This window comes from Micropterus dolomieu, linkage group LG04 (genome assembly GCF_021292245.1).
Source record: "Micropterus dolomieu isolate WLL.071019.BEF.003 ecotype Adirondacks linkage group LG04, ASM2129224v1, whole genome shotgun sequence".
In the NCBI taxonomy this organism is placed as follows: Eukaryota; Metazoa; Chordata; class Actinopteri; order Centrarchiformes; family Centrarchidae; genus Micropterus; species Micropterus dolomieu.
In genome coordinates, this window is record NC_060153.1 from 6,778,639 (window position 1) to 6,806,301 (window position 27,663).

Below are 27,663 nucleotides of genomic sequence, written 5' to 3' on the forward strand. Positions count from 1 at the left end.
ATATAACAGATTTTTAAAACTCTAATATATCAAAATATTTGCCTCAAAAATGCATTACTGGTTGGGCTAAAGTCACTAGTAAGGCAAACCATGATAGGACTATTATCTCCTGCTGAGCCTTTTCTGACTTGGAAGTGCAGAAAACCAGAACAGGCTGAATAGGGTTCTTTATTTTAGAAAATAAAACATTTTGCCAGGTTAGCCCGATTTGCTGCGCTCACGTTTCTTATCGTCCATCAGCCTGCTTGCTGTATTTCACTCTGACCAGGTTCACTTTTTTAAAGCAGCTTTTCACCTGTTTATCAGCCTTCACTTTGCTTCAAGTAAATTTTCTGCTGCTCTTTTGTTCAAGTCTTTCTCATGGGTGGTACAGATGTCTTGAGAGTCAAAAACCTACAGTTTGTCATTTATTCAGCGGTAAAACAGATTGCAAGATTAGTCTGATGTAAGCAGTGATTAGCTCCTCTCAGACAACAATACACTAGCAACAACTTCTCTCAAAAATGCTCCGTTTGGTACAGTACATTTCTGTCTGAACTATGAGCCATCAAGACTTGGATTTAACACCACAACTGAGACTGAGCTAATAAAACAACAATCCAATGAAATATGACACTTTCCGCACAACATAGAACACCACTTGTGGAAGTATGTTTGAAGAACTACTATCTAATAAAAGGCCCATTAATGAAAGTCATAACCTACATCATGCTCTCATTTACAGTACCTGCTGTCATGTTGTCACACAGTGGGAGCCCACAGTAACCCAGAAGACACTGCTCTACTTGCCCAAAATAACCTGAAATACAGGAGGGCCAGAAATGGGACAAAAATACATAATGCCTTGATTTTGATTATTTATGCGCCTGTTAATATACACAAATACATTGATTATATTGATTGATGCCTTTATAATGTTTGATGCTTTTGTATGATTGTCTGATCTCTCCACTATTTTATTGTTGCTTTTATTATTGTTATTATCACTGTAAAGCACTTTGTGACTTGCTCTGTGAAAGGTGCTATATTAAATAAATTTTACTTACTTACTTACTTATTTACTACTTACAAACATCCCAAAATATAGGTTGTTAAAAATACATACTGTGTGTGTGTGTGTGTGTGTGTGTGTGTGTGTGTGTGAGAGAGAATCTGAGAGTTGGTTCTGAAATAGTTTAAGATCTGAATGTTTGAGATTGCAGTGTCGTGTATGTATTTGTCTGTTTACAGCCTCAAACTACCAGAATAGCCATCTCATTGCTACACAAGACTCGCTGGATTCTTCTGATTTGATCATTTCCAGTTATGGCAATTTGACAATTACACATATTTGTTGCTTCCACTTCTCCACAGTCAGAGACATGAGCCACAGAGCAAACAAATCCAGCCAGGGATTTCCCCTCAGTGCAGAATGATGCATTAACAATTCATTAATTTTGTATGTCGAGACTATGGATTGGGGAAAGCAGCATCATTACAAATCAAATCAGGGGGACGAGAAACATGCCATTAGGGCAAATACATCACAACACGGTTTTTGCTGCTGTGTTATTTAACTGAATAAGCTTTGATGCATCGATCATATTCCTCTCTTCTCTTTCTCTCTTGACAAGTTTTTGACTCTTCATTCATATTTTGGGCCATGATGTTAGTCACACCAATAATTATAAACGCATCTGCCATTAAATGTTTTTATCATTATTATCATCATCACCACCACCACGATTCTAATAATAACAACAATAGTACTTTGTTAAAATTATAATGATCACTGAGCCTTTCGCCCGATGTAAGCTGGGATTGGCTCCAGCCCCCCCGCAACCCTGTACGCAGGATAAGCGGTTGACAATGGATGGATGGATGATCACTGATGCATAATCCTGCCACCTGTTGAAACTGTTTTAGAGAGGTGTAGAGAGGTTGATTAAACTTTATGGTCATTCTGGAGGCTGTAGTTTGTGGTGTGGCTGAACTGTCTTGTGTTATACTGAGATGTGCTTCTAATATTTGGTCAACACTCACGTTTTCCTGTGGGTCTTGGGTGATTGACAGTGCTCTGACTGAAAAGTAGTGCCCATATTAAAATATAAATATTCTCAACTCAGTAAAATGAAATAATAAAAACAAAAGCTGTAAAAAAAATCAAAATTGAATTCCCTTGTCTTGTCTTACCAGACAGACACAATGCCCCATTACTTTAAGCTTTGTCTGGTTTCTTTGCACTAGCTGTGTGCGGTTTCTAATGATGGGTCTGGCAGCATTTAGGAGCTGCTGCAGCTTAAGTCATCTCCCCCAGATTTCCACAAAAGTAGGGTTTGGCTGATCCTTCTGAACAAGGAATTGGATGATGGCCAGGAGTTGTTACGAACAGTCCATTTTTGCTGAAAAATGTCATGCCTTTCCGGCAGTTCCAACTGTATCGGTTTAAGTAATAATTTATTATCACTACGCAGATATAGCTGAAAACTATGGGATTTCTTATTCTATTCAGTGTGAATGGTTGTACAAGTGGTGTTGCATAAAGAGGCTCTTCACTCCTAAGTAAACATGAGCCCAGCTATTGTGGTGCACTTCAATGTTTTGCCAAAGTAGCTTTGTAAGAATAAAAAACGAAAAAAATCAAGAGAGATAAAGCCCCAGGCTGAAAGGAGCAAACACAGTGGAAACATAAAAGAGAAATACTTGCCTCTAGGGGTTCTGTCATTTTTTTCTGATCTGGTTTCTGGCATTGTCAGCTTTCCGCCATCCCAAAGGTTTTCATACAGGCAGGCGTGGTCTGGACAAATAGCTTAGAGGCAAGACGCACCCTTTACTCAGAATCAATCTTCTTTCTTGCTAAACAGGAGCTTTTAACCTCAATCCCAGAGACTTGATTGAAAAAAAGTCAAAGCAGATATACTTTAAACTTTACAAAAACACATTTCATTGTTCTATATTTCATTTCTAAACTTCCCTGCTCTCTAAGGTGTAGCATTTTGGGTGCTATACTATGATTGTTACCTCCAGCAGACAGACGAAAAGTCAGTCTTAAAGTCTGTCCCCTCTGCTGTAGGTGGCACTGGCAGAGTAGAAATATACAGTGGCCAGGTGGCAGCCATGGCAACTCAGTGAAAGACAGGCCCATTAAAGTGTTAGCAGCTGCTGAAATATTTAGGGCTCCAGGTGAAGCCATTGAAGGGCCAGATAGTGCCTGGGCTGACGATTTATTGTCTTCACTATCCTCATCCAATGAACAACATGGCAGGAAGGAAAAAGCCATTCATTTTCTTATCTATGTCTCCATTATTCCCTTCAGCCAGTGGGGCAGTGACCACTGTGTTCAACCATTTCTCTTTAGGAGAGACTTATTTAAAACAGGAGAATAAAATATGGTAAAGTTAACCTAAAAAAACCTTAAATAGGATTATTATTATTATTATTATTATTATTATTATTATGATTAAAAGTAGGAAAAGCTAATCCCTTAGTCCAGATTTTGAGATTTATGGTTGTCCTTGGACATCAACGATAGTTAAAACACAAGTGTTTCGGACCTACAGTGAAAATAAGTGGACAGATGGAAAAATCTTTAAAAAGAAGAATTTCTCTGAAATGTAGACAATTGTTTTGCATTTGTTTAATAAATGTCCGTTGAATTTCATCCTATCATACATAAATTATAATTTTCCATAAGAAGTATCCCTAATAGCCTGTCATAGGCTCCACAACCCTAAAAGGTGCTGAATAATACCATGTTATGAGATAAGACTGTGGTTATGCAAGCGGATCCATGCTTCATGTCTGTGGATTTTCACATGCATATGAAGGTTAGCAGGGTGGTGGCTGTTGTATTCAACTTGAAACTGGTTTCAGGAACAGGCTGGTCCTACCATATTACTCTGTGATCACGAGAAGAGATTCATTAACATGTTACACACACAACACACACAAACACAGGTGCTTAGTTTAGCTGGGAGGGGGAAGAGGAGGAGCTAAAATAGATAGTCAATAAGCACAGCAGTACCAAACACTCGGGAACGAAAATAGGCTTTCTAAAAACTTAGCTCTATAAATGAAGTAGATACAGAGGCCAACAAGACAATACAAGAGAACCTTATGCCACATTGTTAAGATCAGAGACACGTTGCCAACTTCACATGCTGCAACTCTCTTGAAAGAGAATTCAGCCTACAGTGGAAAGATAAGACTACTCTAGATGGGGACAAAGGAGACAGTGTCCTGCTTGCTGCCACTGATATTTGCAAAAGTGTGATGTCATGCCTGTGTCTGCACGAGTCAGTGCATGTATATTATGGGAGTATACAGTACATGTGTGTTGATTTTTCCTCACCACCCATGGTGTAAGACCTCGGATAACCCTGTGATAGAACGCAGACTCCATGTTTTTTCAAACTTTTAGACAAGGCCTTTTTTGGACAAAAACATCCCAACATTTCACATTTGATTTATTTAACAGTGTAACAATTATATTTTCTGTAAGCTTTAAATCCGTATGTCATGGTCTTGTGTCAGGTATACAATTCTCGCGGATTAAAAAACTGAATTCCTTTCATTTTAACTGAATGTATTTGGGTTTTGTTTTGTTTTGTCATATTTAGTCTAACAAGACAAAGAGGCTGTAGCCATGCTAAGGGCTCTGTGAGACTTCACTTAGAGCGATGCTTTGAGCTAAACGCTAATCCTAGCTTGGCAATATGCTCACAATGTCAGTGCTAGCATACTGATGTTTGCGAGGCACGCTGTTTTCTTACCAATAAATGAAGCTAAAAATATTAGAATCTGCGTAATACGTGTGTTATCGCAGAATGACACTTCTGCTTGGTCACTAGAAATGTTTTTTCTGACCCTCACAGACTAAATTACCACATTGCATGTACACAACGTGGGCTGGTGACATCATTCCTACTTTCAAGTTGGTATGAGGCTTCAGCCTAACCCCACACCACAATAGGCTTCTGTCAGTGATAAGAATGTGTTTTAGCGTGGGTATAGCCTATCTCTGCTACTTCCTCTGTAGCTCGTTTGCATCAGGGTTCACTTGCTGATAAAAAAAAAAGATCCATGTTTGAGGGAGGACGACAGAAGATACGGCATGTCTATGATGTTCAGAGATATTTATCCGAGAGCTGCAGCACTGCACTCATGTAATTAGCTTTTGAAACTTTTGATTATGGAGTCCTTTTAAAAAGCTATGACACACAGATAACTCAAAAACTGGAATTTGTTTTTAAAGGGAATACTGTGTCCCAAATGTCAAATATTTGCTTGGGTGTGGATAACTGTGAACCTGTTCTTTCTCTGATCTGTTTTCACCATTTAAGACTAACTTTACATTGCCATTTGAAACTGGTTTAATTAAGGAAATGAAAATGTTTACTCTAGCTTTCAAGTGGCTGCGCACTTCTCTACATAACGCTACATTCTGCATTTCTCTCTCATCAATTAAAATAAAAATGGCTCTTTGAAAAAGTATTTAACACTCACCTCTTACACATTAGCTCTGTAAACATAAGTTGTTCCTTCATTCCAGTTCATTCTTGGACAACAGAAGTGGTTCAACCTGATTAAACCGCAGAAAGTTTGTGGGGGGTGGGGGTGTGCTGGAACACAGGCTAGCCAACAAATGGGCCAATACCACAACGACTCCCAAATCTGAATATTTTACAATAAAATTCTCATATTTCGTTGAACATCTTTAGTGGAAAATGTCATTAACAGAATAGACCACGGTGATGTCTGTATGTTTCATATGGAGTTAAAGTCAAGTACGTTGTTAGCCTACCTAACATAGGCTAAGAAGAGAACAGCTAGCCTGGCTCTCTTCTCGGGTCCTATGCCTACCAACAGCTCCAAAGCTTTCTCATTAACACAAATCTAATTTGTTTAATCCATACACAAACAGAAATGTAAAAATTGGCAACCTCACTGCGCCTGGCTTTTTGTACGCTAAGAAATTGTTTTAGACGTATCTCCCACAAACTGTCTTTTTTACATTTCTGTTTGTGTATGGATTAGATAAATGAAAGCGACCCTGTTGGAAAGAAATCCAATTTCCAAAATCGTTGAGATATTTCTAGTCACCATTACCATAGAGCTGTCATGTCGTCTGTTACTTCCCAGGGTCAGCATGGGGACACAAGCTAGCTAATTCCAAACACGGGACAAAGCTGAGCTGGCTGTGTCTGTGGTGAGAAAGGGGAAACACACACACACACACACACACACACACACACACACCCCTGCTTGTATGTTGACTACAGCAGCACTTATTTCCCAAACTTATACTGTATGTAAGATGGAGACTCACTTTAAAGTCCCCTCTAAAGACCTTCAGTTATCATACATTTACAGTTACTCATTTAGTTGACGCTTTAACCAAAGTGACTTACAATTGCTATGTATGTCATAGGTCGGATGCCTCTGGAGCAGCTAGGGGTTAAGTGTCTTGCTCAGGGACACATTGGTGGATGTGTCATAGTGGGGAACTGAACCCAGGTCTCTTGCACATCACCACACCAACTCATATGACTGATTAGCCACACATTCCTCAGAAACTGTTCCAAAGACTTATATTACAACTTTGCTTGCATTCTTGCTTTAGAGCAGTATTTACGTTCAACATATGTTTTGTGTGTTTTGCTTTTGTCTCTGGAGTGAATCTGATATGATAATCATATCAGACATCTCAGAGCATGCAACCAATGATGGACATACTGGTCAGATTGCACAAATCTAGGCTGAATAAGTGCAGCTTTGTTAAATACAACAAAATCACACTAAACTGCTTCCCTTCAATTCTGAAAACCTCATAATTTCACATCCTTTACAGTGACAAATACCTTTTAAGTGGTCATTCTGCTGAGAAACCCTGATTATATTTACAATACTTCCCCTGGTAGTGTGCTAGTGGGGCTTTTAAGAGCAACCACATGAAGAGTATTTTTAAAACCAGCTCAGACACCACAGTGGCCACATTTGATGATGACTTGCAGACGTTTGTGGAGGACAGTTATTCTCATAATGAAAGAACAAAGTTTGACCAAAAAAAGGAGATGGAGATGGTTCAGGTGTTTTCACGCGAGTATGTAACTTCAGTCACCTGATAACAAATGGCTGTGTATTGGAGTGGGTGGGGGATGTGAAAGTGACCATGACCAAAACCTCAAACGAATCACGCGATGACAACTAAATTGTCTCCATGACAACTGGGCAAACTTTTTTTTCCAAACTTTTCTGTATGAATTTTTTTTCAAACTTCGATTTGTAAAGGTCAGTAATGACCCTCATGTACAAAAAACTGAGGGCTGGTTCCACAGGGTCATCGTACGTTTGGCTGGTATGATGAGAAGGCATTCATGCACAGTGCTCCAAATGAACTCTTTTACAATAGTATTATTATTTATAATAAGAATAATAAAGATATTTATAATAATAAATAAATAAAATAAGCAATAATTGGATACTACCAGGTGTGTATCATTCAAGTGTGTTCAGATAAGTTCAGTTCAAGTGAAAATAGCCCCATATTGCATTGGTATAAAGTCTTATTAAGTCATTTTTCAGGCAAAAAATGTCAAGAACTCTCTGGTTGCAACTTCTCAAATGTGAGGATTTGGTGCTTTTCTGTGTTTTATATGATTGTACGCTAAATAATCTTTGGGGTTTGGACTGTTTATCGGAAAAAATAAATCAGTTTGAACTTACAAACACACAAACAAACAGGGTGGAAAAAGACCTCCCTGCAGCTGAGTCACACACAGAGAGAGAAAGAGAGAGAGAGAGACCTGAACAACAACAAAGTTTTAGTCCTTCATGTTTGACATCTTTTCTCTCCCAAAAACTAACCTCAGACGCTCAGTTTACATCAGGTGATTTAGACTGACATTGATTTAGCAGGTGGAAGAGAACACCTGTGAAGGAATGACACTCACGCAAGATGGCCAGCCATGAAACATTAATGATGTTTGCTGGTAACTCAACACCACCTGTATTCTGTCTCCCTCTCGCTTGTTCTGAGCTCATTGGGACAGGGGGCCTTTAAAGGTGAATCAGGACAGGTACAGGCTGCATGTCACAGTTCTCCTGCATGTGGCTGAAATATAACTTTGTCAAGAGCTCATAACATCAGCACGTGGATATAATATGCCAAGGAATGAGGCTGTGAGCACTGCATGTTACTGCAAGATTATGAAACCAGATTGTGAACTATATGATTAGCGATAGGGTGGGTCTACTTTGTCTCTATGGTGAGGACACAACAGTACAGCACGATGGAAACACAGAAGAACAGCCATAATGCAGATTTCACTTCTTTAACTTTACAAGGACGCTAAACCAGAAGGAACTTTACTGGGAATCCCCAAGTAAACCCAGCAGAGACTTTTGGTCCCCCCCCTCACGAATAACTCTTGGGAGAGACCCAACCCGTCCACCCACCCGCACATGTCAATCACAGACTCCGCAACTGTCACGGAAAGCAAAACACATAACCACATGGTCCTTCAGCACCAGAAATGTCACTGAAATGTACTTTAACAGGTAAATTAAAGGCACAGCTGTAAACAAGGCCTGTGTTTCGATCTTTCTTTCTGATTCTCCTACCGCTGAACGGATCCTCCGGGTTGGACGGGGAAAAGCGCACAGCAGTTTTGAGCGGCGTCGAACAGCAGGTTTTACCACAAACAAGCACTCAGTATGTCCCCTCAGGAGAAAATAACCAAGTTGCTCTTGGTCACAGCTCCACAATTTCCTTCTTTCATACCAGTCCGCTTAAGCTACTTAACCTGGTCCGCAGCTCACACAAAGGTAAAGCCGCACTAATCCTCATTTGAACGCTCCTCCCACTCACCCACAACAGGCCCACGTCCACTGGTGGAGTGTTTTCATGTGTGTTTGACATTTTCTGTGCGTGGAAATGATAAGTGGATGCATGTATAAAAGCAAAATAAGTGCCCTAGATAGGCTACTGAGCTATAGTAGTTGTACTGGTATCAATAATCTACAGATGGTAGGTTATAGGGTAATCCACGTAAATGTGGAGTCAACAGTCTGCCTTGGTCGCCAAAAACACCACTCCTATTGAATGGAATTTTTATTTTATTTTCCAGGATCCAATTTCCAAAAGCCTTAGTTTGGATGACATTTACAGAATCTTCTATCCGCATTACAATATGCCTGATTCCTACTGATATTTAATTAGTTTTATTCATCAAATAGGTCACGTTCATCAATGCACGATCAAACGAAGAAATATGATGAGATCATTCCGGTTTGACGTGGATATCTACAGTATGTCGTCACCTGTTGGACAAAAAAAGTGAGATAAACAAATTCTACAAACGAGTCTTTCAAAAATATGATTTGATGCAAACATATTTTATTCCAGTTGATCCAGAAACTGAGAGTTTCCTTCTTCAAGGCCTTTTTTAAAATCCGTGTTGACATGGAATTCTGCTTTAAGTTATTAGCTATTCCCAGCTGCAGTTCCTGTGGGATCATTGTGATTTCCATCCTGAAATGCTACTGTAGAGTTATGAAAAAGGCAGAACCCTCGTTTATGCTTGATTGAAGGATACATTTAGCCCAAGTCACTATTTTAACAATTTGGAGCAAACTTAAAACACTAAACACAAAATTCCCAGATAATATTCTGTAGTGATTTCTAAACTGAAAACAGTGGCCCTTATTCAAATGAAAGATAAATTTATTTCTAATTTAAAGTTTCTTTAAGGCTATAAAAATGACGAGGTCTGTAGCGACATCTACTGGAAGAGCAGCCATTTTCCCACAGTTGTGGATCCATTTATTCAGAATTCAGGAAAAGTACATTGATTTTTTACTCAAGTAAAAATAACAATTCCAGTGTGTAGAAATAATCGGTTACAAGTAAAAGTCATGCATTGAAAATGTTACTTATGCAAAACTACAAAAGTTTTAGCATCCTAAAAGTGAATGCAGAATAGCCCATATACTGTATATTATTTGATTATAAAATAGTGATAAATAGTGATACATTGTGTATGCATCACTTGAATGTTGCAGCCAGCAAAGGTAAGGCTGATTTTAACTCAGGGTAGTTTACAGTGTTTTGTTGATTTTATTTTGTATTAACTATCTGAATCTGCAACATAATTTGTAACCAAAGTTGTCAAATGTAAACAAAATACAGTGTACGATATTTCCCTCTGACATGTAGTGGAGTAAAAGTATAAAGTAGTACAACATGGAAATACTCCAGTAGCATACAAGTACCTCAATTGTAGCTCCTTAAGACGACTCAATAAGGATTATTTCAGATGGCTCAGGCTGTGCATTAAAAACCAAAGACATGTAAGTCAATAGACAAATATCAATGTTGAATATGCGACATGAGTATAGTTGAGGGACTAACTACAGGTGACAATACATTACTTATTTGCAGATAGAAAAGGTTTCAGGTGAAGTGTCCTACAGATTTTCTGCAGTACAGTGGACCCTGAAGTTATGTCTAGGGTAGGCAATTTTATTTCAGATTATTTCAGAATTTTGATATTTGTTGAAATTTTCCTTACATCCTGATCAATAAACCAAGTGCTCTGACACAAAAAAATAAAAAACGGTGTCTGTGGCTGTGGCAGGACTGTATTAATGATTTGATTTGGACCGAATGGCTGGCCTATGTTACCCAATGAAAATGTGTTTTGGAGAAGTGGCTTTTGAGGGAGGTTTGAAGAAAGGAGATAGATCATTTAAAAAGCAGTCTCTTGCCAGTTTCTCCAATGTTGCCTAGATTCCAGCTTTAAAACTGACCCATGGTGGATCATTTATTGGCTGACTCCAGTATTTTTAGATTTAATTGGCCCATAGGCCTATGTGAAAAAAATACTTTTACTCCTGGAGTTTGGAGAAATACAATTTAGAACTTCATGATGGGAGGTAAAATTGAATACTTGACTAATTAAAATATCAATATTTAAGCCATATTGGTTAGATTTTTCCTCATCCTCACGAGGTACATAACGGTCAGTTTCTTGGTTGTTGAAAGGTTGTTCTGAGGAGACAATGCACCAAAAATCCCTGCATTTTTTTGATTTCCTCAACAAATAATTTTTATTTTTTTGAAGTTTTAACCATGAGCTAATTGGATAATATGTTTGGTAGGCCTGTTGTCGGCGGGCAACTTAATCCTGCTTTGACTGTGTACATTCCCACGCAAAAGTTGGACTGCGCTGCCTGTTGGGGGCCCGGACAGATATTGGCACCACCTCCATCCACTGCAGAGAAAGTGCTGCTGTGGGCAGGACAAAGTGAAACTCCCAGTGGACAGGACAGCAACCAGGGTTTTATCGACCGTGTGAGATGAACTAGCTACATAACGGATTTCTGGTGTATTTCATTTATTTCTTTTTATTTCTTCGTCTTTCTAAATCGCAATGGCCGAAGCCCGGCGTGAAGTGGAAGAGGGGCAGCGCAGAGATCTGCGGGACGTCCGGAACAGACCCCGGGCAACAGGTATGTTTGCGAATGTAGCCTCCCAGGCTTACAATCCTCGGATGAGCTTAATAGTTTCCTGAAACACATAACGGGTACTGAAAAGGTCGATGTAAAAAAATAATGAAATAGCCTATATGGGCATATATATAATATGTCAGTTGTTCATTTGTTGTCGACATTTATCATATGATTTTGACTTCTTAGAGCTGAGGTACAGACTTAATGCGTTTTGTGATTGGCAGTGAAGTTTAATGGTTATTTTAAAATCACGTTAGTTTATATACTTAACAAGATTAAGCAAATCATGATGTTGTGATTTAGAAAGGTGGGTGTACAGTATTTTTCATTCCACTCCAGACATCCACTGTTTTCCATTCATTAATGTAGCCTACTAGATGAAAAACAATTAGCAAACTTAGTTGGGTTGTGTAATCAATAACAATGAACATCAAGTATGCATTTATTTTTGTCAAAGACACATTATTGTTCATACTGGTATGAAATATCTGCCTTTTGATTTTCATGCCATGCAAAAATTAATGGAAACTAAGTGAGGTCTGCAACAGTGGGAAAAATACCTCAAACATTAATTACTGCACAACAAAAATGAAAATTCTAGATGATTTGGAGATAAGGTGCTACCATGCAAAAATCTGATCTTGATCAACTTGCTTTTGAAGATCCTTTCCTTCATTTAAATATCCATGCTTTGATACCTTTGGTCCTCCTTCAGTTGCTATGAGACACAAAACTCTTACATAGCATGAAGCAGTAAAGCCTGGTCGCCATGTTTTGGTCTCCTGGGTGGAAGTTCACTAAAATTCTACAAAAAGTATTTTTTTCCATTCAAGACAAAATACTAAAGCACAACACAAAGGACAGTTTGGTTTCATTCAATTAAACTGCTTAAATGGCGCAGTTTACATACTCTGTCATAAACAATCAACTAATTAGCAATGACTTGACAGAACAAATATTTATTTTAATGTTATCTTATCACTGACAAATCCTCAGTGCCCCATTTGGTGAAAGTGCCATTTATACCAGCCACTGATGGATTTCTCATTAACGAGAAATCCATCAGTAACAGGGGCAGCAGGAAACAGAGCTGGGAAGAGTCTGTCGCCAGAAACTGGCTTGCTTATAGGTTTGTAGCGTCAGTATTAAGCCTGTGATTTAATGAACAAACCTTAGCTTTCAGTATCAGTCAGTATCAGGGCTCTCATACAAGTATAGTCTCAGTATTAGTTTAATTCCCCTCTATTATGGTTCAGAAGAAGGTTCCTTGTCAATATAACACTGTTTTCTTTGTTCCTTGTTTTTTTTTTTAGCAACACCTGGTGTGCAAACTCTTATTTCTCTAACTCCCCTGTGCCCTGCCCTGCACGGCTATCTGCAGCCAATGTATCAGCTCCGACTACACCCCCAAACCACACCCTGACCCCACCAGCTGCCTAGATGGAAATTTCTGTCAGTCTCTCTGGGCAGACAGGCTGCTGTGTCATAAACAAGCTGTACTTGTCTGCACTAGATGCAGTTTTCCATCCTTTCAGAATGTTTTGATATGATACATTCCAACGTCAGTGGTTTGCATTGGACCCATTGGAACTATTTTCAGGTGGTTTCCACTGTGTATCACTCGTCAGCTTTGACACCACCTAATCATCTCTGACTAAAGGTCCACATCAGCTGCTGACATTGTATTACTCACTCATCACACTATTATCGGTCTTGTTTTTAGTGAAAGATAAATGGCTTTGTCTGTTAACAACAGCAAAAATGTTGTGTTTATCGCTGCATGTTCAATAAGACACCCCAAGGGGGGAAGAAGTATTCAAATCCTGTACTTAAGTAAAAGTGATAATACAGCACTGTGAAAATCCTCCACTACAAGTAAAAATCCTGCACTGAAAACCTTACTTAAGTAAAAGTATGTAAGTATTATCAGAATCAAGTATCAAAAGTAAAAGTACTCATTCTGCAGTTAAATGCTCCCTGTTAGTGATTCATCTTGGGTGGCGCGGTGGTGCAGTGGTTATCACTGTTGCCGCACAGCAAGAGGGTTGTGGATTCAAACCCCACCAAAGACATGCAGGCTAGGTTAATTGGTGCCAGTTTAGCTGAAGTTGGAGAAAGGCTAAAGTTAAACCCTCTATCAGATTTTGCACATATGAAGTTCTGGCGGGTGTAGTATGACAGATTGTTTTTCTTTCTCTCCCTTTGTTGCCATCCGTTGCACCAGCTGCTCTGTGACTGCTGTTGCTGTGCTGAGTAATGTCAGCATGTGTTTAAGTGAGAGTGCAGCTGTGAAGGGAAACCTTTCCTGCTGACTTCAGCAGCTTTCTCGTGTGTTTGTGGTGTCTTTTCAAGTGTCAGTGATCCACAAATACCAAGGGATATATGATTAGAAATAGAATCCAAAACTATAGGTGTTCATGGGGCTTGTCAAAGAATCTGGCAGGAATTTGTATTTTCTTAAATTAGGGGCACTATAAATGTTCTTTCAAATAATCCTCATGCTTTTTAAGGGACAGCGATGTCATTGGCCATTCAATTGGATACTTTGTTCACCACTGAAAAATTTGAACAAGTATTGAATGGATTACGGTGACATTTTGTACATATATCCATGGTCCCAAGAGGATAAATACTGATTAGTTTGGTGATCTTGTGAGTTTTCATCTAGTGCTACCAGCTGGTTGCCATTTGTGGTTCTCAACAACCGTGGGATGAACTACTGTCAGACCAGATCATGCTGACAGACATTCATAATACCCGTACGGTGAATTGTAATAAGTTTGATGATCTCCTGACCTTTTGCTATAGCTCTATATATAGACGCCTATAGCTATAGCTCTATGTCATGAGGCATTGCAACATTTTAGCACCATTTTATCTTTTTTAATTAGATATGTTGGATTCTTAAAGGATGCCACACTCAATTAAGAATTTCTGCTTTGTCTATATTAATTGTCCTGTGGTATTACCACAGGCTATATTGTGATCACATCTAGGGCTGTTGCTTTTGAATCTACATACCAGTTTGCTCTCCTATAGTCCCAGACAATGTTATCTTATTGTATCTCCTTGCATAATACACATCCGTGTGTTGCTGTTTCTTCCGGTTCAGTCTCTTTAAAAATGTATTTGAGATATTAATATCTCAATGTTGCAATTAATCCTGCAGCTCAGACAAGATAAAATTGGAGTGCTGGTAATTGGTACAAAGCCCCACAGAGAAAGTGACCCAAAGACTTAACCCAAGCCAACCAGTGAGCTCTTAAAATATTATTATTTTAACTCTGAATTCAACTGAAAGGTGTTAATCTAGAATAATAACCAAATCTGCTATTTACCATTTCTAATGTATCATCAGGGTGCAAAGTCCTCAGGTACTCTGTGAACCTTTTAACTGTTTCAAAGTGCAGCCTGAAAACCGTTGGTGAAACAGCATTTAACTCATGGCACCCAAGGTTTTGGAACAGGAGTGTTTCTGTGATTGCAAATTTTCTCTTATTACTTTGTAGTTTTTATTATTTGTCATGTCCAGTTTATTTATTTAGTTCAGTATCTTGTGTGTACAACACTTGATCTTATGACTCAATAGAGGTACACATTGTTGGTGTTAATTAGTAGTAGTATTTTCAAACCTTTTACTTTGTAGGAAACAGACACTGAAGGTGGCACAACCACCTCTTCCAGAATGACCACATTCCAGTTGATCAGAATGGCCAAGTGAACACAGGAGGGCTGAGATATTACAGGGCCCTCCCTCTCTTTTTTCTGTTATCTGTGACTGCTTGCTTCAACTTCTTTGTCGCGCTCAGACACACACTCGATGGACTATGAGGGAGGATCCTGGTGGAAATATCCTTTTGATGTTGCAGATTTTATATTTATTCCTTTAATTCCTCACAGGTAGGGGCATCATTGAGTCACGCTCTGTAGAGGGCAACAGCACAACACATGCATAAGTGAAAGTAAAGTTAACCAGACAACTGTACTGTTATGTCTCTTGTCAGACTGCATATAAACAAGGAAACGGTGATGTGTGTGTGTATGTGTGAAGTAACAGAGCTTGATACTTTGTCCGGCAGTTGCTAAAAAACGTCTTTCTCATTAAGTGAAAGAACAGAAACTCTCTTCTCACATGTTGTTAAAGTGAAACTCGAGGTAGTAGCACTGTGGCCTTAATGGATAACAAGAAACAGGTGTGACAGGTGGATTTGACTGCCAACGAGTTCAGGGTTTCAAGCTAGAGGCATTAACAACAATGCTGACTTTAACCACTGTCTGTGTTTTTTCTTAAGTATTCTTCTACAGTTTGCTTTCAGATGAGAGTCTTATTAGTTTAGACTATTTCCTGGACTGGGATGTGTAATCTAGATTTTGCTCCTTTTAAAAGTTGTTGTCTGGGCGAGACAGAAAATTCAGGTTACCACCAAATAGTACAGGAAGTAATAGAGTGTATGGTATGCGCCTGAAGCAGCACCTGGAATGTACCAGTTAATTTCACTTTCCACAGGCTACATGCAGTTTTTTATTTTATAGGAGAGAACATTTAATGACTTTCATTTTAACTAACATATATATAATCCCTTTCAACAGCCATATTCCCAGTGTTCATGGCCACCTGGCATTATACGCTGAATATAGCATCACATTACATAACACAGTTTCTGTTGATCATACTGCCTCCATTTTTAGGACTTTAGTTTTTTTCATGGGCATTTATGTTCAGTTTAATTGCAGTTTGATCATTTTGACAACTCGATGTAGTCTGTGTATGTATACAGTTACAGTGTCAACGTATTACGTGTAAATTTGTGAAAAAGGAGGGAATGTATGGCATTGCTGCTCGTAATAACTTGCGCAGTTCTCTGTATCAAGGGAAATAACATGCATTATGGTTTCATCATCATTGTAAATTTAGTTTTGGAAGAACCAGCCAAACCACCACTTAAGACTAACTTGTTCGTCCAAAGTTGATTGCTGATGCTGCTCATGAGGGTTAGGTTCTTGTATTTCTAGTTTATACACTCCAGTCTGTAAGCAACAAGTAAAAACAAAAGGCAATGAATCAATGCGAAACTTTTGAAAAGATGATCTGACACATTGTTCCTCTTACAAATTAAAACACTGAATTCATGAGCAACAAAATGCACCCTTGCTCAAATCCATACCCTCGCTATGGCCTTACTTGGTCTGGTATGATTGGTAGCTAAAGTTATGTAAAAAACTCAGAGTCACGATTTCCACTTTCTGCTTTTATAGGAGCTTTTTGCTTTCAGGTGATCCTCAGCAAGTGAAACACATTAGGTTAGGCCATCCTAAAATGATGGGACAATATACTATACTGAAAGTCTTTCGCTGTGATCATAGATGTGAACACATTTAAAAACAATGCAAGCTGAAAGTCAGTTTTTTTCATAGCTTGTTAGCGATCTCTTAATCTTTCTGTGCATGGTGGGCCATTGTGGACAATGTAGCAAATCAATGAGAAGAACTGCTTTATTGTTATTTTGGTTAGTTTTTTGTTATTCTGTATCACAATATATGTCTATATCACATTAGTGATTTTATCCATCTAGCCAACTCCAATAACAAACCACGCTTGAGACATAAATCTTCATGACGCTGATGTTGATAAGTGGCAGAATGTTATCTTTGTTGATACACATCAACCCATACCTCTCTGTTTTCCTCTACAGATCCTGAAAGAACCAAGCCAGATCATTTACATTCTAGGTATGTCATTTTTCCATCAAACTAGGTTTTCTTTGCATTACTGCCAACAATTGTTAAGTTTCACCAAACTGTATCTGTTGCTGGAAGCGAGGCACTATCCCTTTAACTGTCAGATCTGCTGATGGTGAGGTTGTGAATGGACCAAACAATGCACTGATCTATTCTTACTGACTGACAGATAGTCAACATGGGGATGAATACGTCATGCTGCATTTTATTAGTTGTTGTTTACAGAGATTAAGGAAAGTAAAGCCTCCCCTACTAACCCTTGTAGACCTATGTACCTATTGTCAAAGACACAGTTGATGAGAAATCACAAAGGATGTTTATGGCCTTAAGAGGCTTGTGTTTACAGCTTAGCTAACCACTTAAATTAGCCATGTGGTATCGAGAAGAGGCGAGGATTGTTCGTCTTTCCCCCAGGCAGTTTACATCACTCTCAGTCCTTAATGAGCAGGATATGTGTTGGTGATGAGCCTCCACTGTCTAGAGAATTTTCTGTAGCTTTGGTAAAGGTTAGGACAGTTAGCAGAGAGTATCACAATTAATCTCTCTACATTTATACAACACGAAAAGCACAAAGACAGAGGGGCTTTTAATATTACAATGTGATGAGATTTAAGGATTTTAAAGGAATCTTTACCATTGAGAGGTAAATAGCCTAGGGATATCAAATTATGTCTAATATGTTCGGCATGTGTGGAGCAGTGTTGTTGTGCAGAAGTGTAATCATTTGTCCTGTGTTTACCTGGAAGTGGTACCATGTACTTGACACCATGTGTTTGCAAGGCAGGTGGATTTCAACTGCGCACATGAACAGCATTTGCAGGGATGTTATTCTTATGTTATGTAAAGCTTTGTGATATAAACCTGGTGATACTTCAGTTATCTTGAACTTTTATAACAAAAATTGCCTTGAATAACTGATACTTTGTTGAATAGTGCTGTAGAAGTGAACATTTTTCCTGCTCTTAATTAAACCATAACTATTTTAAGTAGGATTTTGATTTTGCAGCTTTGAGCTCCTTCCACATACTACATGAAGCTATAAACTTCATTCAAGCCATTTCCATGCATTGTGTATATATTTTTTTTAAATGTTTAAACTATTTATTTCCACTTTTAAAGCTTCCTGTTTTGATCTCTTTTCAGCCAAGGACCTCTGTCTTCTATACGAGCTGCTATAAAACGAAGTAAGTTTGTCAAATCTGAGCTTAAGTGTCATTTTGAGATCATGTAAAAGTAACACATAAAGTAATCATTCCCTGAATCTAAATCAGAATTATGTCATGATTTAAAGTTAATTTATAGAGTTATTATCCTTTTTAGGATGAACAGCATTTTATCCCTCAGACATTTGACAATACAATTTGACAAATAGAAATCTAAATGTTTCCACTTATAAAAAAAAAACAACGTAAAAATGTCTTGTAAAATGTTTTTACATGTACAAAATGTCACTAAGCAGGTAAGTTTATGACACATAATTAATATGATCTTTCTTCCTTCAGCAAGAACAAACGCACAGAGTGACCATACCAGAGACAGAAGGTAAAATGAAAAAAATTCCCAAGTAGAGAACTTTATAATTGCTGCTGATGTTTACTTCTTTGACCATGCATTTTGCTGCTCACTGATGCAGACGAATGTAGTTGTCTAATCTGTTGGTTTACATATAATCCCATTAACAGTTGTAAATACTTTGCCAGTTAGGCTAAGAAAGAAACCAGGTTATCAAGAAGAGCAAATTCATCTGTAATCATGTGTATTTTGATGTTCTGAATTCTGACATAGATTTGTACGATTTGTATTTCAGGCGACCAGAGATTACCATTGTCTCAGCAGAACCTTTGGCTGGGAACAACTGGATCTCAGGAACCTCTGTGGTTTTACCTCGGCCTCCTCAGTCAGGCTGGTCTGCAGACACCCAGACTGTTTCCCAGGTAAATGGGCCAGTGTCTAGATTAGGTGTTTTATGGGTCTGCGCTGTCCAATGATATTTCTTCTGTTTCTAGAACACTCAATACAAACTGAGCTTATAAATGCATTACATTCATTCATTTAGCTGACGCTTAGACAAAGCAACTTACAATTGCTATACATGTTAGAGATCACACGCCTTTGGAGCAACTAGGGGTTATGTGTCTTGCTCAGGGACACAATGGTGGATGGGTCACAGTGGAGAATTGAACACAGGTCTCTCACACCAAAGGCATGTGTCATAGCCATTGTGCCATCAACACCCCCATGCAGCCCCAAATGCAGCTACAAATCATTAGCTGAGCAGAGCTGTAGCCACCCATCCATCGTCAACCGCTTATCCTGCATACAGGGTCGTGGGGGGCTGGAGCCAATCCCAGCTTACATTGGGCGAAAGGCGGGGTACACGCTGGACAGGTCGCCAGTCAGAGCTGTAGCCAGAATTTCAAAGTTCTCTTTCTCAGAAAATTTTGAGCAGACACCTAATAGAAAATTATTATTTTATTTCTTAACTTGAAGGTCTAAATATTGTTTCAGAGTCATTTTAAGGACATCCTCTGTATTCTCAATAGTAGCTATGGCCCTGTCTTTGATCCTAATTTTATATACAGCACATCACTAAATAAAATACTCAGTAGGTACCATAAGCAGAAATGCCATAGTGTATGGGAATAAACGTGTGTGGGTGTATGAACACATGAATCTCTTTTTCATGACTTAGCCCCCACCATCCTATGACCAGGTGATTCAAGAAAAGAGCCAGGAAGAGCACATTGTCAAGCCCACTGCAGCCCCCCGTCGGAGCACCTGCACCACCACAAGTGCCACACAGACTGACCCTGTGAGGGAAAACACCTCACAGACTGCTCTAGATTCAGCAGAGAAAAGACCTGCTGGTAAGGAAGACGAGAATCTATGTTGTAAATGCGTAAAAAAAACTATTAGTGTTAGATTTCTGCTCTACACATTCTTTCATGATGATTAAATTTCCCTCCAGGTAAAAAGCCACAGAAACCACCAAGGCCATCATTGCCGAAAGCAGTGGACAGAAAACCGGCCACTGAAACAGTTGCACCCACCGACAAGAATGCTGAAATAAATACTTCAGTACCCACAAACACTGAGGACCAAAGGGACTCTAAGTCAGATGTAAAGCAACCCAACCAAGCAGATTCCACTCACACATTCACCAGATCTGTCACTGTACACTGGGACGTTCCTACAAAACCTCTTTCTGCCACTGCTGATGAAACTACTCCATCTTCTTCCGACTCAAAACTCAGTCAACGTCCTGTTCCACTTCCTCGTACAAAGTCTCGAAAGCAGGCAACTACAGAAGAGGACAAAGTTCAGACTTTAGTCAAGCTCAGTGAAAGTCGGGACAGCATTCAATCTGATCCTGAAGAGGTTTCCTCAAACAAGTATTTAAAGGAGTTATTGGAGGTCTTTAGTGTAGATAACGATTGTGAGGAGGACGGTAACATTGTTAACCAATCAGACGAGGCCTTACAAGGTGAAGATGCTGAAGAGATGAACACCAACCAGAGTCAACGCAATTTCCAGGCCAGAATCCAGGCCTTTGAGAGCCAGGCTAGAGCCGAGGAGGGAAATGTGGTTGAACCACCTAAACCAGAACTTCGACCCAGGAAGTCGTTCATTAAACCTCCAGTTGCTGCTAAACCTTCTGTAGCTCTTAAACCTCAGTTTAAGCACAGTATAGATGACGATCAAAATGTGTCATCCACAAACCTCCCCCAAAACCCTACACCGGGCCCTAGACCTCAGCCCCCTAAGAAACCTGTAGGATCTATAAAAGAGGAACTACAAACTTTACTCAACAAGGCACCCATCCCAAACAGATCACGTCCTTCGGTACTGACCAGAGACAACAACGTCTATGATGATGTAACATCACCAGTTCCTTCTACAGTTTCAGTGAATCCTTTTATGAAACCTTTGACACCCAACCTTAATATAAACAACCACAACCCAGCCTCCATGTTCGGAGACAACAGTACCTATGAGGAGGTAACATCATCAGTTCCCCCTGCACCTCCAGTGAAGCCTTTTAAGGAACCTCTGAAGCCCAACTTTAATATAAACAACCACAACCCAGCCTCCATGTTCGGAGACAACAGTACCTATGAGGAGGTATCATCACCAGTTCCTCCTACACCTCCAGTTAATCCTTTTAAGCAACCTCTGAAACCCAACCTTAATATAAACAACAACAACCCAGCCTCCATGTTCAGAGACAACAACTTCTATGATGAGGTATCATCACCAGTTCCTCCTACACCTCCAGTGAAGCCTTTTAAAGAACCTCTGAAGCCCAACCTTAATATAAACAACCACAACTCGGCCTCCATGTTCGGGGACAATGCGTGGGACAGTCCATCAAGTGAGTAGCATTTTATTTTAAGTTACATATTATTTGAGACAAAATACTGCTCTTAATAAACCTTTATTTATAAATGACCTTGTTACAATGTGCTGTACAGCAATGAAAGCAAATAACTCATCTTGTATAAGTCCAAGTATGTAAAAACATCAAAAAGAATGATAGATGTCCATTAGCCTAAAATCTTGAAATGGCTTACCCCATCTGATCAACAGGCATTCAGTTTGCGATGATAAGAAATAAATGAAGCAAGCAAATCTTCAGCTAGCAACTAGTAATGTAGGTATTTACTGCAAAGGAATAGTTTTGGGAAATTCCAGTTAGATGAGAGTTGGAGTTAGATGAGAATATCATTGCCTAGCTAGCTTAGCATAAAGACCAGAGGCCTACAATTTAACAGTCAACAGCTCGGCAGAGTTGCTGCACAGATCTATACTGGGCGGGTGAATGAACTGTCAAGAAATAGTTACAGGACACCAATTATGTTAAAACCACAAACTGTCGTTTTTACATATGTTTGCGTATGGGTTAAACAAATGAGATACAAGGTGTTAATTGGTGAGCTTTGGATGTCATGGTAGGTGTATTTTAAACTTTGAAGAGAGCCAGGCTAGCTGTTTCCCCCTGCCTACAGTCTTTATGCTAAGCTAGGCTAACTAACTCATGGCTCTAGCTCCATACTTAACATTCAGACACAAGAGTGACATTAATCTTCTCACCTCTTGACAAGAAGGCAAATAAGCATATTTCCCAAAATTTGAGCAAATAGTTGACGGCCTACTGTTACACATTATATACTAAAACTGTGTTGTCTGTTGTATGGTTCCTGAACATCCAAAACTGCTTAGTGTAGCATTATGTAAATACACAGCTATACAATTAAGTGTCTCTTTGCTCAGATTATTTCCCGGTCAAGCCTCAGTGTAATGTAGACAGCAATGAAGGCTCTTTCACCCGACAAAGTGTAACACGAAGACCAACCACCATCAGGGTCCCTAGCAAAACTGGTTCATGTAAGTCCATCTCCCTCTAATGTGCAGTAAACTGTTTGCTATATATAAATTGAATGTGATTTCTGTATACTCAAGTTAAACTGTTAAATTTGATTTGTGCATGTTGGTATAAACAGATGTTTTATACGGTTTCAAAAGACTTTTTATAGTTTAATGATATTTTACATACTGTACCTGTGTTTCTATTTTTAAACATTTTCTTTGTATACATCATAATGAAGCACACATTTTCAGTATGTTGTGGTAAAAGCAGATCTCTTCTCAGTCTCAGACAATTTTCAGGACAGTGTCCCTCCTCTCCCTGTTCAGAAGGCCGTAGGCTACCTACAAAGCTCAACGCCCACCCAATCCTTCCAGGTAAGATTTGCATCACACTTGTGATAACGGGTGATCACAAACCTATAAACTATTCAAACACTACCTCTGAACATCTCAGGAGAGTTTAAGCTTTCCACAAAGTGAAGGTTATTCTTTGTAACTACATCAGGAAAGTGATGTTTCTTGTCAAACAACATCTTTGTCCTTGAACCTTTAATGTATTTCAGCCTTTCCTCAAAAAATTGTTTTTGACTCTCTTTAAAAGATTTTGTGCAATTAGTGTACAGCACATCTACTTAGAAACGCTGACGTGGTACATTTTGAGTCAGTCTCAATCAGGTTTATCTTGTTAGTCAGCTGTGTGGCATACCTGCTTCATTTCCTCTGCTTTCTACAAACAAAGAAACTATTGTAGCCCTATGAACACATTGCCTGCTGCTGAGCTGAAACTAGAGGTTGGTTTCTATAGTTTCCAGTACTCTAGGTCGTGCGGGTTGTTTTGAGTGCTAATAAAATCCACAATTGGATTCTTCTGCAGGAGTCTCACCAATATGTGCCAGAGCCATCACTACCACCTAGGTGAGTGAAGAGGAAACGTCTAGCAGTAAAATTTAAATGTAAAATGATAGTAGGCTACACTTTGTAAAGATGCTACTCTTCTCAATTTGATGATGGTATTGCACCTCAGGAGGCTGAGTACAAGCAAACCCCTCCCACCTCGCCCACCTCCAGCCAAAACAGGCCCAGGAAGACCTCCCCCATTCAGCCCTCAGGCCACAGGTCGATCCCAATCGTCATCATGGGAAGCTTCACCAAAACCCCAGCAACAGAAGCCCCAAAGGAAAGGACCCGTCTTACCTCCAAGGCCCAACCCTGGCCACCGTCTCTATAACAATTACACTGTAAGAGAGAGATCCCACTGCACCATTAAATCATGTTTCAGATACCACTTGATGAGCACCTGTCATTTTTGCTTTCTTTCACCAGCTTCAAGTTCCTCATGGGATTGCTAGCTTTGACTACTTTGGGAGTCATACAGGAGAACTGTCATTTCAGGTGTCTAAACTTTTTTCACTGGCTTACATATTGGCTTTACAAAAACGTGCATTACTAGACTCAATTCCACAGTCCATCTAAAACAGCTGGATCTACAGAGTTTATTTAGCAACAGTGAATACCTTTTTGTTGGCTTTTTTCAATAGAAAAATGAAGTCCTGCTGCTGCTAGAGGAGATTGACCACAATACGTTCGAGTGCCAAGTTGGAGACACCAGAGGCAGAGTCCACAATTCCCGCATGAAGATTATTACCCCTCTTGCCTCCGTCTCACACATGTCCCCACCACAGGTAACTTGTCCTGTCCTGTTCATTTATGAGTAAATGCATGTCTCTGATGCTTGAGACTGACCTTTAGGTGTCTTTGTCCTCTCTCTATAGGATGCTGGTCCAGCTGATTCAGGTGGAGCTGGTTATGGGCTTAAGGTGAAGGCCTTACATGACTTCATCCCAGGTGAAAACATCAGGGTTTTTTTTAAATAATCAAACAGTTGTTAATACTGACTGAGATTATACAATAACATTAAATGAGACGATATATTAAAAGAATAGTTTGACATTCAGGAGAACACTCTTATACCACTCTCGTGTGTCTATATGATTATGGAGCCTGGAGGCAGTTTTATGCTAGAGCAAAAAACAAAACAAATATTTGTGAAATTTTAGCACGTTTTTCAAGGGTCATGCTAGCTGTTTCCCCCTGCTTCTGGTCTTTATGCTAGGCTAGGCTAACCACCTCCTAACTCCAGATCCATAACACACAGATTTGAGTTTGGGATTTATCATCTCGCTTTTGGCAAAAAACCCAAAAATGAATAGTCTATTTCCAAGATGTCAAACATGGATATTTGGGTGAAAATAATAATAAAAAAATTATCAAGATTTTTTGAACTGAAATCAAAGATTTGTTTTTTGAATTTGGAAGTTGTATGTTTAAAATGCCTGATATGTTTGTTCTGCACACACAGAGGGTCAGGGAGAGCTGGCCCTAAGAGCAGGAGATGTTGTGACAATGGTGGAGCAGGTGGACAGTGAGTGGTACAAAGGCTCTTGTAGGGGATCTACTGGTTTCTTTCCCATCAATTACGTCAAAGTCCTGGTAAGTTTCCACCAATGAAATCTATTCTTGCAAAGCATCGATCACCTTCATTTTAACAACAGGGCTTGTTATTTAGATATGTTTACCATGGTTAAGGATTCCGTAATTTGAAGATTTTCATTATCATTTCTCCAATTAGTCAAATTCACCAAAACCCCTCCCTGAGCGCAAAGTGCCACCACCTGCAAAAGTCAGGTACTGTTCTTACATCATAAATTGTTTCCACTAGCCTTTACAAACCAATCTGATGAACTAATCTAATCCAACGAAGGTTAAAGTCAAGGGCAACTGGACTTGGTTGAAGATACTGGAAGAAGTCCAGTTGCCCTTGACTTTAACCTTCGTTGGATAACTATGACCTGGATGACTGAGAATCTTCATAGACAACTAATCTAATGTTTGAGATGTTGTTGCCCTCCCCTAAAGTGGTCCAAGATGCATGGCGAGGTTTGACTTCGAGGGGGAGCACATTGATGAGCTGTCGTTCTCTGAGGGGGATGTAATCCAGCTGAAGGAGTACATTGGACAGGACTGGGCTCGGGGACAGATTGGCGTCTTTACTGGTATCTTTCCTCTTAACTTTGTGGAGGTCATTGAAGATCTGCCTCCACCTCCAAGTCAGCAGCAACAGTCCAACAGGATAGCACTGCCTGGTAAGATTATCTGGAAGCACTAAAGATCAATTCATGTGCTGATTTGACCACCAAGAGTGAGTAGAAACTGTATTATATGGTCCATATTCAATGTCCTAAATGGGACTACACCAACACAACATTCTCCTCTTGAATCTAAACAAAAGAGGGGCTGTGTCTGTCAATGAAGAATCTTTGTACATCCTTTTCCGTTTTATGTTGGCTGGCATTTCAATCTGTGGCATGTCAGGAATTCGCGCTTCTGTTTGTATTTCATTAAATAGCTGTTTACAAAAAGTCTCAGTGAACTTTAAGCCTTAACACACTCATGCAACAAGTGCAGTAGCCAGGAATTTAGAAATACTGAGGTCATCATGAGTTATGGTACCTCCAAACAAATGTATTCAAAAATGTAACTTATTTGGATTTGTCATATTTTATTTATTTGTTCTTTAGCTGTTGAATTATAATGGTTTGCAGGTTTCTTTATGAAATCAGCAAATACTTGTCTCCATTTTCCCTATTATGTACTACCCGATTACATAGTTCTTTATTTCCAGGGACCTTTCTAGTTTTAAATTATTAGGAAAGTACATTACGGATTTATTTCCCACCATGAAATTTGAAGTATTGTTTCAAATGCCTTTTTGAATTATATTCTAATTCTTATAAAAAATACTGGAATCAGCCTCAACAATTTAAGTTTTAAAGTGTAGAATGTCACAAAGCCCCAAATTCACAGAAGAACATACTGCATTATTGCACTGATACATCAATAATAACTACCTCAAAGTTGGCCCCACAGATTTGTTTTGTTCCCTGATTGGAGGGTATGTGTATTTCATTTTTCATAAAATGTGCGGCATTTTTTTCCCCACAGGCATGGCTGTTTCTCGGAATACACACTCTGAAGTTGCTAAACCTGCTCAGGTAAGAGATATTTATATAAACAAAAGCGTCAGTAAGGATGATGCATCAAAGAAAAATGTCTGTGAAGGTTCTCAGCCATCCAGGTCATAGTTATCCAAGGAAGGTTAAAGTCAATAGCAGTCGATTCCCATCACCCACTGGAGCATAAGCTAGGAGTCATCAGAACCCTGCACCGCTGAGCTGAGAACATACCAACCAGTACCCAAGCCCAAGAAGAAGAATAGAACCACCCGAAGGGGACACAAGCCTGTGGATACCCTAAATGGACCTTTTGTAAAAACAGCTACAAGATCCAGGAAGAAGACGAACACTACGGGTGATGAATAAAAGATAACGCAGTAACATTGTCATTCCATGTTTCTGGAGTATCAGAGAAACTCAGAATGATTTTCAACAAACACGACATTCCTATTTTTTAAACCCAAGAACACGCACGGATAGATACTGGTCCACCCTAAAGACCATGCACCCAAACACAAGAAAAATGTCTATGAAGATTCTCAGTCATCCAGGTCATAGTTATCCAACGAAGGTTAAAATGAAGGGCAACTGGACTTGGTTGAAGATACTGGAAGACGTTTCGTCCCTTATCCAAAGGACTTCTTCAGTTCTGACTGACTGGCAGGGAAACTCAGCTATTTAACCTCAGTGGGGTCGTTGGCCCGGGTCATCGATACCGCTGGTTCGTTAGTGTTCCTTGTTTCTGTGACGACAGTCGTTACAGTCGTTAAGACTACCTGTGGCCAAGACTGAACAACCATCGTTGGTATCTTCACCTGAGGCCAATAGGTTACGTTTGTTGAGTTTCCTGGGAAGTGATGAAAGGACAGCATTGTAAGTGGGGGATAAGTGGTGGCGTAGACCCCCTCCTCTGTTCAATGACGGCTTCTCGACCCTGGTGTAGATGCTTCCTTGACACCTCTTTCAAACCATCCATCTTCTCTGTCTAAAATGTGCACCTGGTGGTCCTCAAACGAGTGTCCTCTGTCCTTCAGATGTAAGTAGACTGCAGAGT

The 27,663-nt window shown here is 39.4% G+C and overlaps 2 protein-coding genes across 4 annotated transcripts in view; one reads left to right on the forward strand and one right to left on the reverse strand.

The window, feature by feature from the left end:
* Positions 1 to 8,814, reverse strand: part of fhip1aa (FHF complex subunit HOOK interacting protein 1Aa) — a 34,101-nt gene extending 25,287 nt beyond the window's left edge. For all 3 annotated transcript variants that reach the window (XM_046047948.1, XM_046047946.1, XM_046047947.1), the window contains exon 1: positions 8,602 to 8,814. The gene's annotated coding sequence lies outside the window, so the exon portion shown is untranslated. The remainder of the gene's footprint in view (positions 1 to 8,601) is intronic.
* A 2,597-nt stretch (positions 8,815 to 11,411) lies between these two features.
* The window catches only part of sh3d19 (SH3 domain containing 19), an 18,863-nt gene continuing 2,611 nt past the window's right edge, over positions 11,412 to 27,663 (forward strand). Inside the window, exons 1-19 of the mRNA XM_046047216.1 lie at positions 11,412 to 11,490; positions 15,719 to 15,763; positions 17,184 to 17,220; positions 18,373 to 18,413; positions 18,732 to 18,771; positions 19,037 to 19,163; positions 19,922 to 20,096; positions 20,198 to 21,601; positions 22,501 to 22,614; positions 22,880 to 22,971; positions 23,471 to 23,511; positions 23,621 to 23,834; positions 23,920 to 23,988; positions 24,135 to 24,278; positions 24,369 to 24,441; positions 24,956 to 25,086; positions 25,226 to 25,281; positions 25,513 to 25,739; positions 26,599 to 26,648. Of these exons, the coding sequence (XP_045903172.1) occupies positions 11,412 to 11,490; positions 15,719 to 15,763; positions 17,184 to 17,220; positions 18,373 to 18,413; positions 18,732 to 18,771; positions 19,037 to 19,163; positions 19,922 to 20,096; positions 20,198 to 21,601; positions 22,501 to 22,614; positions 22,880 to 22,971; positions 23,471 to 23,511; positions 23,621 to 23,834; positions 23,920 to 23,988; positions 24,135 to 24,278; positions 24,369 to 24,441; positions 24,956 to 25,086; positions 25,226 to 25,281; positions 25,513 to 25,739; positions 26,599 to 26,648 (3,159 nt within the window). The remainder of the gene's footprint in view (positions 11,491 to 15,718; positions 15,764 to 17,183; positions 17,221 to 18,372; positions 18,414 to 18,731; positions 18,772 to 19,036; positions 19,164 to 19,921; positions 20,097 to 20,197; positions 21,602 to 22,500; positions 22,615 to 22,879; positions 22,972 to 23,470; positions 23,512 to 23,620; positions 23,835 to 23,919; positions 23,989 to 24,134; positions 24,279 to 24,368; positions 24,442 to 24,955; positions 25,087 to 25,225; positions 25,282 to 25,512; positions 25,740 to 26,598; positions 26,649 to 27,663) is intronic.